General features: G+C 42.7%; 1 protein-coding gene across 2 annotated transcripts in view; it reads left to right on the top strand.

Annotated features, from left to right (window-relative positions):
• LOC134225346 (uncharacterized) overlaps nucleotides 1–16,293 on the top strand; it is a 231,547-nt gene that overhangs the window by 195,996 nt on the left and 19,258 nt on the right. Inside the window, exons 1-2 of one of the 2 annotated variants that reach the window (XM_062705347.1) lie at nucleotides 6,026–6,047; nucleotides 7,173–7,992. In XM_062705347.1, the coding sequence (XP_062561331.1) occupies nucleotides 7,440–7,992 (553 nt within the window). In that variant the 5' untranslated portion in view covers nucleotides 6,026–6,047; nucleotides 7,173–7,439. Of the gene's footprint in view, nucleotides 1–6,025; nucleotides 6,048–7,172; nucleotides 7,993–16,293 lie in introns of those variants that run through there. The other variant, XM_062705341.1, reaches the window with a different exon arrangement.

The raw sequence follows: 16,293 nt of genomic DNA, 5'->3' as shown, positions 1-16,293 counted from the left end.
AACCGGTCTTATCAGCGTCTTGTATATGACACAATTGGTTCGGTGGCGAATCTTTTTTGACCGCAGTTTCTTCTGGAGCCCTTAGTAGGCCCGACTTCCACAGATGATGCGCCTTCGTATTTTACGACTAATATTGTTATCAGCCGTTAGCAAGGATCCAAGGTAGACGAATTCCTCGACCACCTCGAAGGTTTCCCCGTCTATCGTAGCACTGCTTCCCATGAGGCCATGTCGCGCTCGGTTCCGCCCACTAGCATGTACTTTGTTTTCGATGCATTCACCACCAGTTCAACTTTTGATGCTTCACGTTTCAGGCGGGTGTACAGTTCTACCACCTTTGCAGATGTTCGGCTGGTAATGTCCATGTAATCCGCGAAACAAATAAATTGACTGGATCTGTTGAAAATCGTACCCGGCTGTTACACCCGGCTCTCCGCATGACACCTTCTAACGTGATGTTGAACAACAGGCACGAAAGTCCATTACCTTTCCTTCATCCCCGGCGTGATTCGAACGAGCTGGAGTGTTCGCCCGAAATCTTCGCATTGTTTGGCACACCATCCACCGTTGCTTTGATCAGTCTGGTAAGGTTCCCAGGAAAGCTGTTCTCGTCCACAATTTTCCATAGCTTTACGCGATCTATGCTGTCGTATGTCGCCTTGAAATCAACGAACAGATGGTGCGTTTGGACCTGGTATTCACGGCATTTTTGAAGGATTTCCCGTACAGTAAAGTTCTGGTCTGTTGTCGAGCGGCCGTCAACGAAGCCGGCTTGATAACTTCCACGAACTCAATCACTAATGGTGACAGACGTCGGAAGATGATCTGGGATATCACTTTGTAGGCGGCATTAAGGATGGTGATTGCTCGAAAGTTCTCACACTGCAGCTTGTCGCCTTTCTTGTAGATAGAGCATATAACCCCTTCCTTCCGCAGTTTAACGATCACCAGATAGTGGTCAGAGTCGATATAAGCGCCACGATATGTCCTGACGTCGATAATGTCGGAGAAGTGCCGTCCATCAATTAGAACGTGGTCGATTTGTGATTCTGTCTGCAGTGGTGATCTCCAGGTGTACCGATTCGTGAGGCTATGCTGCGAATGGCCATATTCTTGGAGGCGGCGAAATCAATTAGTCGTAGGCCGTTTTCGTTCGTCAGCCGGTGAGCGCTGAACTTTCCAATAGTCGGTCTAAACTCCTCCTCTTGGCCAACCTGAACATTCAAATCTCCTATGATGTGGCTTGGGAAGCTGTCGTACTCACGTTCCAGCTGCGCGTAGAATGCGTCACTGCGAATGCGAATCACTATTAAAGCAGTTCCCAGCTCGTGTGGGTTGCAGCAGCTCTAGTAGATGGTATGATTACCTCTAAACGTTCGCACCATTGATGTCTTCCAACAAACCTCCTGCAGCGCTACGATGCCGAATCCACGGTCCTTGAGCACATCGGCTAGTATGCGTGTGCTCCCGATGAAGTTGAGAGATTTGCAGATTACTTTTGAAAATGGTGAACAGATCTACTGAACATATATCAACATCTTTAACAAAGTTGATGATTTGTCTCCATTTTTCATACTGCAGGGATGAATTTAAAGGAGCTGTTCCGATCTCCATCTCATTGAATATATATTTATCTCATCGCGAAACAAAGAAATACGGCATCAATTTAGTCGCTTCTTTTTGTCAACATGCGTGTTCACTGCTGCAAAAAATCACAAAAATAAGAAATAAATTTCATTACTTTGTACAAAATAAAACATAATTTTTATTGATAAATTATCATAATAAATTTTAATTATTAACTTTCTCTTAAAACTAAATCAAATTGACAAGCAATTCAACTCATTTTCTACATTTTCATCGAGAGCAAAATCATCATCATGTTGTTTAACAATGTTTCCCCCGTTCTTTTTAATGCAAGTAGGTAGATAATATTTATTAGGAAAATAAAAATACCTGAGTATAGTTGGTACAAATTGTAAAATGGCACATGAACAGAGAATTATAAACAAGGTTATACCATTGAAAACTTTTTAGTCCAGTTAGGTAGATCAAGTTTCTATATGGAATGATAATTTTCGGTTTGTTTTTACCCATTTTCACAAAAATAATAATAAAGTGGGTAACATTTTTAAGACTAAATTTGACATTTAACAGTTCCACATTTAAAGCAGTATTTGATTTGTACGATTTTTTTTTGTTTGTGCTCGATAATTGTTATTAACAAAAAAAATCCATTTTTTTTCGACTTCGTGCCAAAATGACGCTCATCCGCAGCTATGCGCAGCTGGATTCTCGTTCCGCAGATAGTATAGACCCCAAACTAAACTGTGGTGGTGGTCTCTTGAGACTGCTCGGCCCTGCTTGTTAGATATAGTCCAACTTAGACAAAAAACACATTTTTTTTCAATAATTACCCATTTTTGACTATTTTTTATCAACCGTGTAAGCTCAACAGCATACCCATTTTAAAGCTTAGACAATTATCTTTCCAACGGTGTATTAATTTCCAAAACTGGACCGTTATTCGCTGAGAAATTTGCATTTGTTTGAGATGCATTTTTGACGTAATCTACGTCTAAGGGGAAGACTCAGATACAGGGTGTCAAATGAGAATTTCAAAACTGGAGACCCACGGTGGAGTAGCTAGAGCAAATGGCTGGCCAAAAACCCTTTCTCGTTTTTCGAACTTTTGCATGGTATTACATTTGTAGAATATTCTTCAATATTATCTCCATCATGTGTCATTGAATTTTTTACGTTTGTTCCTTATTAGTATTAATGACAACCTATTAAAAATCATGTTAATTTGATGGTTTTTAGCGTGCCGTAAGACAAAGATCAGTTACCACTGTTGACTAATCTAAACAACACATATAATGTTGGGTTTATAGTACACAAAACATCAGTTATGCACTGCCCTAGGACCTCCATGATCTGAAATGAATTATATTTAACATTAGGATATTTTTTCATAAACATAAATAACATGGAGTTTTTGACATTTTTTAATAAACTTCATTATTGAAAAAGTAGAAGTACTCCCTCGTATTCCGCTACGGGATTGTACACACATGAAAATATAGGCTTTCATCTTTCTATTACGGGTTGAAGATCATCCGCACTCGTCCGCAAACGAATTTGCGAGTCACTTCAAAATAGGTTGTTTTCACATTTTCCGCCATTGTTTTCAACAGTATATAGGCAAAAAAATTCCGCAGATAACTATTTAATACAATAGTAACATATTCTGTTTTTTGTTATTATTTCGTTCATTTGGAAGGCTCAAATGCTGTAGGGCGTTACAGAGCCTATTAAAAAAAACTTTAATACAATTTTGTAACCTAACGCTTAATTAATTATGTTAGTTTGGGGCATCTGCTGCTCATTTAAATCTCTACAAAGCATGGCACATGCTCCGTTATCTTTCGTCTCCTTTCCACTAATTAATGTTAAGAAAAATCAAAATATCAATTGTATTGAATTCGACGATTGCATTGACAACAGACATGTAAATCTCGATAACTCGATAACTTAAATACATCATAGTTGATATTATGCAGACAAGTTGAAGCAAAGAAATAATATGGGGTAGGGGATAAAACGGGTAAGTGCCACTTCAAGCTAAATAAAAACAATTCGAATAAGCAGTCTACTTGGTCTTAAGAGAAGTAACCACTTTAGGCAACATTGTATATAGGACCAAAACAGGAAATACGACCCATAAGGGTGCAAAAACAATAGCCAGACTTTTGTTATGCGTGAGTAATCAGTGATGATTGTACGTTCTGGGTAGCTTTCGCTGCTAAAATATAATAAACTTGTGAAACAGAAGCTGAAAATCTAATGTTTTGTTTTGAATCGATTAATGTTTACCTTTCTGTAATAGGCCCTTATCAAATGATACGCGAGATTTTCCATTTTTCACGTTTCCCACGCGAATCAAGGACAAAAGTAAGTGAACAAATGAACTTTCATGGAGCTGTCGCTTCTGTATCAGTTTATAATTTAATTTTTGTACATATCAAGAAAGGTATTTTAACACTGGTAGGTGAATTTGTACCTGTAACACTGTTAGAAAATCGATTGTTACTATGTTTTTGCGTCATAGATGCAAAACCTACCAGAAAACGACGATATATAATTTTGGCCAGGATTTTGATCCAATTACCCCTTAGTGGACCGTCACGAAATCATGTAAGATTTGTAACATTAATAGGTCCTTTATCTCTCAATGGATTTTAATGATTTATATATCAATCGATTCGTAAACTTTCCACCAATTCGCCAGTAGTATTGAAACTATTGATTATCAACGCTAAACTATTGAAAATTTTAGTTTTTTCATGCATCATGCATTCCCCTTACAGCGCGTTAAAATCCTTGGTAATTGCCTACTTTTAGGGTATTATCTATTATTGAACTGGGTTGTATGAATGGGGTGGCCCAGCCGCTAGACAGTGGAGTCTGGAGTCCCTACTCCTTCATAGAGTGGGAGATGCTGCTAAAGCTAGGTAGTATGTATAAGGTTGCTCGTATCCCGGCCAGGACCACGGGGAGGTAGGGATAGGAGTTGCTGGGTAAGAGGCTAAGGACCGCGAGATGGGGTCTATTTTATTCCTTCAGGTACGCGAAGTACCAATGGTACGCTTTACCCAGCATTTGACATGCCACTGTATAATTCTGTTATTGTTATTATCAATTTGATTCATTCATTCATTCGATTTGATCATGATTATATCATTGTTTGTATTTCATCAAATCCACGGGATGAATAGAGAATCTCTTTCCAGAAGAAAGTTCGTACAAATAATAATACAAACACGCCCTCGTTTCCCACATTGACCCAATAGATGGCCGCCACATTATCTTTGAGCCACAAAATCTTCATACAAGCATAAAAACTTTACGACCTGCTGAATTAAATTATGTCGCTGATGACACACAGATGCGATATTTGAACAAACTTTTTTTTTGAGACCGTTCACGGTGCTGAATACGATCGACCTTGACACTATTCACTATGAAAACCAAGCACGACTTAAACACATGATCTGTGTACTATGAACTACATCTTTTGACTTTTAAACTATTTAATTATTCAAAAAATAATTTTGGAATGACAGATGAGCGAAGATAAATCCTCCGTCTCCAAACAAACTGTCAAACGTGTTTCCGAACGGTCATTTCACGTCACGATTTCAATGAAAACATTAAGGGGTGTGATGTCATACACTACTAAAAATCCACACATATTTATTGGCAAAAATCCATAGATTTAACTTATGATGTATATCAGCGCACACATAACCATTCTCCACGCGAACTACTAATAAAATATATACCCAAATAAACTATACGTGTGGTCTCGATTAGCAATTATTTAATTTATGTGTGGTTCTATTTCGATTATATCAGGGTGGAGCTATTGCAAATTTTTTTTTAACGGCGACACATATGTCTTATATAGATATTTTTTGCAGTGTATGCGCCTGGTACACGGTCGAAAAAACGAACCCAACCGTGCTTTCGCTCATCTATAGGCCCCCTTATCTTACCGAAGTACGTAATTCTACGTAAAAAAAATATTGAGTTCGGGTCGGGTATGAGTTTAAGAATTTAAATACTGAATATTTTTCTGAATGTTTTTTTGTTTATTTTGGAACTTGTTCTTTGCTCGGCCTACATCCTTTCTGTTTGAGAGAGAAACAAAAAACATCTAATTTGTATTTGATGGAAACAAATTTTGTTCGGGTCCAGGTCGCGATCAAATATTCTAATTATTTCGGATTTAGGTCGGGTATGGGTTTCCGGATGTAAAAATTGTCGGGTAAAAGTCGGTTTTCAACCCAATGTTCGGGTTTGGTCCGATTTGAACGAAATTTATAATTCGGGTTTGGGTTTGAAAAATGTGATAACGGACAATCTCTACTATTTCCAGATTGTGTACCTGAGTCAAATAGCTCCTGGGATGAATTCCTGAAGCAGGGCAACGGAATTTGCGCAAATTTGCCTAGGATTGACATGATTGATCTGAGGGCTAACAGGTATGTAGTCGACAATTCGGAGCTATGGAGATTTTCAAAAAGATAAAAAAGATGTCTCTGCGTTTGTTTTTGTTTCGATTGCGTACATTATGATGACTCTGGTGTCAATGAAAACGGGGAAAAACAATCCCCAGGCTGCCGAACACTCTACACAATCTTTAAAGTCGAATGCATAATACGATTGTATAAGCGATGATTTATTTGTTGGCGCAGCTTTTTTTTACGGATCCAGCACACACCCATCCTGTTGGTAGTATCGTATAACACTATTTGATTCTTCAAGCGATCTACCGGCGTAAGTGCAATGATGTCCTCGTGATTGCTGTAGTATTCGTTATAGAAGAGATCCGGCTTCTTTAAGTACACCGCAAATATTAAGCTCCACAAACTTTATCCAGTGCCTTCCTTGCCTGATCCTTGTTGTTTGAGCCTTCGCATGGCCGCGCAAGGACACGAGCTTCCTAATGTCCCTGGCCTTCCCTCATGGTCAATGGTAAATTATCTTTCATGAAAAACGATTTTTTTTTAAATATCGGCATTGAAGCATGTTGGACATAACATCATCACGATAAATAAACTATTATACTTGAAAAATGCGAATATGTTGATATCATAAAATATATTAAAAGAGGAAATAAATGTAGGAGGAATAATAGATGTGATATAATAATGAGGCATCTATCCGTTTCATCCACTCTTACCTTTTCACCGCACCTGTCTGTTCCTTTTTAATGCACGCTGGAGTTGAATGAAAAACTACCGTAGATTGTTCCCATCACGTACGACGTCAAACATCATGCATGCATTTCGAATGAAATGAGAGTACCAACCACATGTAGCCGTGGGATTCAGCAGAGTTGTAACGCTTCCATTATATGGAGGTTCTATTGTTGAAATAATGCATAAATAGCCGAGGTACTGAAATATGAATTATGTGCATTCGTGTCTTTTTCACTTGCAGTAATTATTACTGACATAACGATATATCGGAATTCCTGGAGGGCATATCATATAACATTGAGTAGGTTCATGATTGAGGAATTGCCGATCTCTTTTTATTACGTAAATAATCAAATATGATTTGAATTGAAAATGTTACAACATACTTTCTTCATTCCATTTCAGATTACACGTTCGAAGTAAGAATAAATATTAGGCGGATGACGTTGGCATAGACTCACAATACCGAATGAAGAGAACGGAATACAAACCGATTCAACCAATGTGCTTCCTACACAGGCTCTTTCGATTGAGCCATTAGTAGAGACTTGAAACGTTTCACTCACCAAGCATCCGACGAAATAAATCCAAATTACCACAAAGTCTGAGCAAACTATTTGAAGGTGCTTTTCCATTGCCACAACAAGCAGCTTCCATTCCATCCAAACAGCCATGGAAACTAGACGGAGGCCAAGTAGGCGAACGCTGCTTCTACGATGCAGTTATCGTGTGGTTTGCTTAGTGCTGCTTGCCGTTACCTCACTCCCTGCGACCAGAGCAGAACACAGTACCGATGAAGTTCAAGTTAATGACACCACCCTAGCCACCGTAATTGAATTAAGTTCAAGTAGTTCTCCTGGAGAAATTCCCGCCATCACCACCAGCAGCAGCAGCAGTACCTTCCGCAACACCAGCAGCGCGACCGCAGACATTAACATGCTCGAGGAGTTCGAAACCGTTCTGGCAAGCTATGTCAACGATGCGCTGGATCGGAATTACAAAGATATTCTTGCAGGGCTGTCGCCAAGCCTTGCGCCGCGTGGGAATGGTTCATCCAGTCCGGTGCCTAGGAGTGGCAAACAAGATGACAACAGCATTCTGCCGCATCTGTCCGAGTTCGATTGGAAAATAGTGCGCGGACTGGCTCGGTTGGCCGATAAGAGAATTTTCAATCGAGAGAAGATGTCTCGTGCCGTCGAAACCGGGAGACTATTTTTCTTCAAAGGTAAGTTTGAATGTGATTTATTAACTCGTTGAACAAAATGGAGATGGAAATTAATTGATAATAGACATCCGTTGAAGCATGTTTTGTAGAATATCTTTTCAGGTTCTAAAACCATTTTGGAATAGTTTAAAAAATAATGGAATAAGCACTGCTGGTGCCAGCTATTGTTATTTGGTAGGGCACACTTGGCACAAGGAAAATACTATGAACTTTTTTCAAATGGGCGTAATTATATTCGACCTTGAAATTTGAAACGGCTAATACTCTATGGCTAAAGTAGCATATCCTACTTGGTTGGCATTGTACAAAAATACATATGAGAGAGTTAGTTCTGAAAATGTATTGCGGGAGTTCGGCTACGTGCCCGGTGCTAGGAATTTGATTCCATCAGTACCCGCTAAGCTGCGGAGGACGACGGAGGTCCTTTGTAGCTTAGTAGGGGAAGCACCTGTCTAGCGTATTGGTTTCGTAGGATCAAACCCCACCGAAGGGAACGGTTACCCTTCAATACCTTTTCCGAAAAAAATCTATAACATGTTGTGCATATGCATAGTCGAGTTTTAGATAAATTTATTTTTGAGCTCACATATTTCTTGTAGGTGGGGCCTGTTTTTTTCTACTCCTCCGGTACCGTTATGTTTCCTACATTGTGACTTGCGGTCTGTGCGGACAAGTGGTCAACAAATCTTGATGAGTTCAGCTCAAATTTTATCCTTACCACCGACTTTATTATTATTTAACTATTGAATGAATGGAAATCTTTCCCTAAAAGTGGGGGCTTGTTGGCTTCCATCGTCCAATGAACTGAGGTAGTCATCTTCGCAACCGCTTGTAGTGTTTCACATTCTATACAATACAACGACCCAAATTCACTAATTCCAAAGCATTTTTATTTTCTTGAGCAAGGGTAAACGGAAATCTTCAAACAAACACCTGAGGAGGTTAGCTCAGGTAGTGTGAGGATGGGCTCACCCGACCCCCTAATACCAAAACTCTTTAGCCAGCCCGTATCACCAAGCCCGCAATTAGGCAATACATCCTGCCGTAATCTGAAAAAGTGACGTATGCGCTATTTTACAACATGAATGTTTTCGATTTTTCTATTAAAGAGTATGATCAATACTACTCGTTAACACCATTTTTGCCAGATTACGGCAGATCAGGGGAGGACTATTGAGAACGCTCACGCACTCGACGTTATTACACATCGACTTCAAGGGTGGGAACCTCACAACCCGTCGACCACAAGCTATGATAGTAACCTATCGGTCTGTATCTTAAACTCGCGTAGGAGACGAGCACTCCGACAACAAGCACCGCGCGGTAACCGCAATGACCTCTGTATCTACATACGAAGGTCACCGCAGCCCACCCGCAACGTTTTTGTTGTCGGAGTGAACATGGTATTCACTGCATCACAGTAGTAGTCTCTACTGCAGCTGCTGGTTTTGTTCAAGACGTCACCAGTGCTGTAGTTTTGACATAACCTGTTGAGACGCTGTGTTCACCGCATTCCATATAACCTCTTCCCGACACATCCTCTGACAAGCAGCACGGCATTGCGTTCAACATCGAATCGCGGGCATGCAAACATCACATGCTCTGCCGATTCTACCTCAACTATGCAGGAACTTTTTAAAGCAGCCATGCTCAGACAAGACATGTGATAGGTGGAAGTTGACCTGACCATGCTTCCTACTAATCCAATTCGATACTTTCAGAATCAGTCCGTGGGTCTAACGACCTTTGACTGCAACGAAGCTGCTCTCTTGACACGTCGCACTTGCACCGAGTTCCTGTCGTTGAAGCACTCCACATCTTCCTCCAGAAGTATGTCTATCGGCATCATCCCAGCAATGACGCACACCGCCTCGTAAGATATGGTGCGGTATGCGCTTGCAACCCGCAGACACATCAGCCGATGTACCCTGTTAAGTTTCTTCACGTTGAACTTGAAATTTAGTACTACGACCCATGATGGTCATCGTAGAGGATGATAGACAATGCTACACGCGCGATCAACCAACGCACCTGACTATGCACTGCCGATCTGTTGGACATCATTCGTGATAAAGACGTTATCGCCAATGATGCCCGTTGGCATGCATAATCGAAGTGGCTCGCGAAATTGAGCCTATCGTTGATTATCACACCTAGATGCTTTAATGACCTCACGGAGTTGACTGTGCTGGTTCCTACTCTTACCCTCGCTTGCTGCAATCCTCTATTCTGCCAATCGCATACGAAGCCATCAGTTTGACATCAACGAGAGTGTCGCACGTCACCTCTAGCATTACGCCATCCGCGAAGGCTTCTATTTGTACACCGGCCGGGAGACTTAAGCGTAATACTCCGTCATACATGATATTCCACAGAACCGGTCCGAGGATCGATCCCTGTGGAACACCCGCTGACACTTATATCGACTGCTGACCGATGTCGGTGTCGTATATCAACACCATATTCAAGTGAAAATAAATGTTTAGTATCCTGTACAGATAATCCGGAACCCTCAAGCAATGCAGGGAGTCAGTTATAGCTGCTCAGCTAACATTGTTAAACGTATTCATTGTATCAAGTGTAATAAATGAGCAGCACCTAATAACTCGCCTATTCAAACCACACGCTACCTTTGCCGTATCCAAGGATGTTATCGATCATTTATTAATTTGCGTTCGATCATTTAGTAGTTTGTCAATAACTCATCCCAGAAGCTGAATTTTAAAATGTGTTGTATGGCGGACCTCTAGTGCGAAGGTTTTCTACAACTCTGCCAAACGGTTCGTTGTTAGAATTCAAATAAAAACTGACTTATAGCGCTAGTTGCAGTAACTTGAACTAAATGATTGCAATTTTGCTATTATTTAGTCTAAGTTACTGAAACTATAGCTATAAATCCGTTATTAGTGGAATTCAAACAACGAACCAGTAAGCAGAGTTGTAGAACAGTCCTTGCACTAGAAGTCCGCCATACAACACATTTTGAAATTCAGCTTCTGGGATGAGTTTTTGACAAACTACTAAATGATCGAACGCAAATTACTGAATGATCGATAACATCCTTGGCCGTATCCGTTACCGATCGAATTGCTTCGATGTTAGAACGGCCTTTACGGAAACCATACTGATTGCTAGATAAGCCACCAGCACACTCCGTATACTGCCCATGATCGCATATTTGTAACAATCGACAAAAGTAGGCATGGGAGAAGTGGAGCGTTCACGTTTCTGATATGCATCAGTATGGAAAATTAATTAACTTTCTAAAACTCGCCAAAAAACACAGATAAACTTTTGTCAGTTTAAATCTTCCATAGCGTTATTTACATAACTTGTTTATCTGGTGAAAATTGATAGCAATTTTTTTCTGTCGAGGAACATGGCATACCGTGGGGCATCGAAATCCGTACACTTAAGCACCTTAGTATATGAAAAAGTCATTAGAAAATAGGAATCGAATGTAAATAAAACATTTTTCATTGACACAAGAGCATGAAGGCTTCTACTTTTGAAGTGTTTCATATTTACTCATTGAAAACTACGAAATACATGATAAAATAACGAGTAAAATCCACACTCCTGAATCGAACTCCGTCCACCGTGGACGGATTTCGAATCAAAGGATCAAAATCCGTACAGCTTTTTATTAACTGAATATTTGAATTGAAGCAGTTCGATTGACTAAACTACCACTGTAAATAGTTCAAAACGCACCTTGAGTAGCGATCACTTCGATTTGTATTTCGCTCATCTTATGTAATGATTCGTAATTAGCAATTAAAACACAGTTACTTTTGGTGCAATTATGCTCAACCCGAAAACAAAATGGCGGCAGAAACTCCGCGTTTGGTGGGTGGCGATATGCTTTAAAATTTTGTCGTTTTAATTTCATAGCCTTCTTTCCATAGAAACCCTAAAAGCTTACTGTCAAGTATCTGAACAGGATAAGATAAATTATTTTTAAATTAATTACCTTTAACCCCCCTTAATTTATTAATATCTCATGAGGTGGACGGATTTCGGTCCCCCACGGTATTGGCGACAGAATTTGCCAGCGTTACTGTTAAGCGATCACTTTGCTCAATGTTACAAAACAACTTGGTAGTGCAAAACAACTTGGGTTTTCTAGAAAAAAAAACTTTTAGATTTCACTAAATCAGCTTAATGAATTAACAAATTGGAGATGATTCCAAAGCTTAACTTCAAATCGACAAAAATGCAAATGTTACAAATATGCGATCATGGGCAGTATAGCCCGACAGTCTATTCAGGATTACCCTCTCTAGCAACTTCCCAGCTGTGTCGAGTAGGCAAAATGCTCTGTATGCCGAAGGATCTCCCAGTGGTTTGCCGGGCCTCGGCAATAGCACCTATTTCAGCCGTTTCCAACGGTCTGGGAGGTTTACATCGTCCAGGCATCGTTGGAGGCAGCTCCTAAACATATCTGGATCAGCAAGAATGGCGTGTTTCCAGCCATCACTATTCTGTATGCATCCCCCATGGGGTGTCATTGGCCATCCTGCACAGCTGCTCAAAGCAGGCTCTCTTGCTACATTGTATCTCGTAATTCAGGAATATCGACTCTTTTTGCGTCTGTGCTAGCACGTCGCAACCTTCTTTTAGCTCTAAGACAAGTTCTACGGAGATCTGCGATCGTGTTCAACCAACAGTACAGTATCTCGGTCAGTTAGTTTGCCGCTTAGTACTGTAGTCTCGGGCAGCAGGGACTATGTCCAAGGGCTTGACGATCCCTCTCCAGGCCATCTGCGAGTTGTGGGGCTTGCCTAGGATGTGGTGGGGTTTGACAGTGGGCCCTGTTAAATTCCTATAAAAAGCTGCATGTATCCGCAAGTAGGCCTCACCAGAGCGACCGTGTGCCGCTCAAAGCGCACAAGCCCAAGTCCTGGTGTTAGGTGGGACGTTAAACAGCCCTGACACGACGGCTCTCCGACGAGACAGGAGGTTTGCGCAGGTCCAATAATTCGCCTGGAAAACCGATAATTACGAACAATATAAGAGATAATGCGACTCGATATAATCGGCAAAGACCTAGGCGACGAATAAAGAATGCAAGTCGCTAGGCTTCGCAGGTTGCGACAGGATAATCTACGATGAATTACATCCCCGCAACTTCGATGTCGTAGCGCTGCAGGAAATCTGCTGGACAGGACAGAAAGTGTGGAAAAGCGGGCATCGAGCGGCTACCTTCTACCAAAGCTGTGGCACCACCAACGAGCTGGGAACCGGCTTCATAGTGCTGGGAAAGATGCTCCAACGCGTGATTGGGTGGCAGCCAATCAACGCAAGGATATGCAAGCTGAGGATTAAAGGCCGTTTCTTCAACTATAGCATCATCAACGAGCACTGCCCACACGAAGGGAGATCCGACGACGAGAAAGAAGCGTTCTATGCGCAGCTTTCGATGACATACGATGGATGCCCACTGCGGGACATCGAAATCGTCATCGGTGACATGAACGCTCAGGTAGGAAGGGAGGAAATGTATAGACCGGTCATCGGACCGGATAGTCTGCATACCGTATCGAACGACAACGGCCAACGATGCATAAACTTTGCAGCCTCCCGCGGAATGGTAGTCCGAAGCACTTTCTTCCCCCGTAAGAATATCCACAAGGCCACATGGAAATCACATAATCAAGTAACGGAAAACCAAATCGACCACGTTCTAATCGACGGTAAATTCTTCTCCGACATCACGAACGTACGCACTTACCGCAGTGCGAATATTGAATCCGACCACTACCTCGTCGCAGTATGTCTGCGCTCAAAACTCTCGACGGTGATCAACACGCGTCGGAGTCGTCCGCCGCGGCTTAACATTGGGCGGCTACAAGACGGTAGACTAGCCCAAGACTACGCGCAGCAGCTGGAAGTGGCACTCCCAACGGAATAGCAGCTAGGCTCAGCATCTCTTGAAGATGGCTGGATAGATATTCGATCCGCCATTGGAAGCACCGCAACCGCTGCACTAGGCACGGTGGCTCCGGATCAGAGAAACGACTGGTATGACGGCGAATGTGAGCAGTTAGTTGAGGAGAAGAATGCAGCATGGGCGAGATTGCTGCAACACCGCACGAGGGCGAACGAGGCACGATACAAACGGGCGCGGAACAGACAAAACTCGATTTTCCGGAGGAAAAAGCGCCAGCAGGAAGATCGAGACCGTCAAGAGACGGAGGAACTGTACCGCGCTAATAACGCACGAAAGTTCTATGAGAAGTTGAACCGTTCACGTAAGGGCCACGTGCCACAGCCCGATATGTGTAAGGACATAAACGGGAACCTTCTTACGAACGAGCGTGAGGTGATCCAAAGGTGGCGGCAGCACTACGAAGAGCACCTGAATGGCGATATGGCAGACAACGGTGGCGGTATGGTAATGAACCTAGGAGCACGCGCGCAGGACATGCGACTTCCGGCTCCGAATCTCCAGGAAATCCAGGAGGAGATCGGCCGGCTGAAAAACAACAAAGCCCCTGGAGTTGACCAACTACCATGAGAGCTGTTTAAACACGGTGGTGAAGCACTGGCTAGAGCGCTGCACTGGGTGATTACCAAGGTTTGGGAGGATGAGGTTCTGCCGCAGGAGTGGATGGAAGGTGTCGTGTGTCCCATCTACAAAAAGGGCGATAAGCTGGATTGTAGCAACTACCGCGCAATCACATTGCTGAACGCCGCCTACAAGGTACTCTCCCAAATTTTATGCTTACGACTATCACCAATTGCAAGGGAGTTCGTGGGGCAGTACCAGGCGGGTTTTATGGGCGAACGCTCCACCACGGACCAGGTGTTCGCCATACGTCAGGTATTGCAGAAATGCCGCGAATACAACGTGCCCACACATCATCTATTTATCGACTTCAAAGCCGCATATGATACAATCGATCGGGACCAGCTATGGCAGCTAATGCACGAACACGGATTTCCGGATCAACTGACACGGTTGATCAAAGCGACGATGGATCGGGTGATGTGCGTAGTTCGAGTTTCAGGGGCATTCTCGAGTCCCTTCGAAACCCGCAGAGGGTTACGGCAAGGTGATGGTCTTTCGTGTCTGCTATTCAACATCGAAGAGCAGGGATTAACGCGAGTGGTACAATTTTCAATAAGTCCGTCCAGCTATTTGGCTTCGCCGACGACATAGATATTATGGCACGTAACTTTGAGAAGATGGAGGAAGCCGGAAGCGGATCGGACTAGTCATCAACACGCCGAAGACGAAGTACATGATAGGAAGATGTTCAAGAGAAGACAATGTGAACCACCCACCGCGAGTTTGCATCCGTGGTGACGAAATCGAGGTGGTAGAAGAATTTGTGTACTTGGGCTCACTGGTGACTGCCAAAAATGATACCAGCAGAGAAATTCGGAGACGCATAGTGGTTGGAAATCGTACGTACTTTGGACTCCGCAAGATGCTCCGATCGAATGGAGTTCGCCGCCGTACCAAACTGACAATCTACAAAACGCTCATTAGACCGGTAGTCCTCTGCGGACATAAGACCTGGACGATGCTCGTGGAGGACCAACGCGCACTTGGAGTTTTCGAAAGGAAGTGCTGCGTACCATCTATGGTGGGGTGCAGATGGCGGACGGTACGTGGAGGAGGCGAATGAACCACGAGTTGCATCAGCCGTTGGGAGAACCATCCATCGTTCACACCGCGAAAATCGGACGACTGCCGGGCACGTAGCCAGAATGTCGGACATTAATCCGGTGAAAATGGTTCTCGACAACGATCCGACGGGCACAAGAAGGCGAGGTGCGCAGCGGGCAAGGTGGATCGATCAGGTGGAAGATGCCTTGCGGACCCTCCGTAGACTGCTTGGTTGGCGACGTGTAGCCATGGTCCGAGACGAATGGAGAAGACTCTTATATACCGCACAGGCCACTTCGGCCTTAGTCTGAATAAATGTAATGAATGAAGACGAAGGGTAGGGATTGACACGAGTAGTACGATTTTCACAAAGTCCGTTCAGTAATTTGGTTTCGCCGACGACATTGATATTACGGAACGTAACTTCAAGAAGATGGAAGAAAGCTACATCAGACTGAAGAGGGAATCAAGGCGGATCGGACAATCATCAATACGTCAAAGACGAAGTACATGATTGGAAAAGGCCTGAGAGAGGACAATGTTAGCCATCCACCACGAGTTTATATCTAAAAAAAATTCGTGTGCTCGGGCTGGTGACCTTCGATAACGATACCAGAAGAGAATTTCCGAGATCTCCAGTTAGCCTTGCATGCAAAGGCGTTGGATTGCTAAATCGGAGATGG

Source organism: Armigeres subalbatus, chromosome 1 (assembly GCF_024139115.2).
Source record: "Armigeres subalbatus isolate Guangzhou_Male chromosome 1, GZ_Asu_2, whole genome shotgun sequence".
Lineage (NCBI taxonomy): Eukaryota > Metazoa > Arthropoda > Insecta > Diptera > Culicidae > Armigeres > Armigeres subalbatus.
This window is presented reverse-complemented; position numbering and strand designations above follow the sequence as displayed.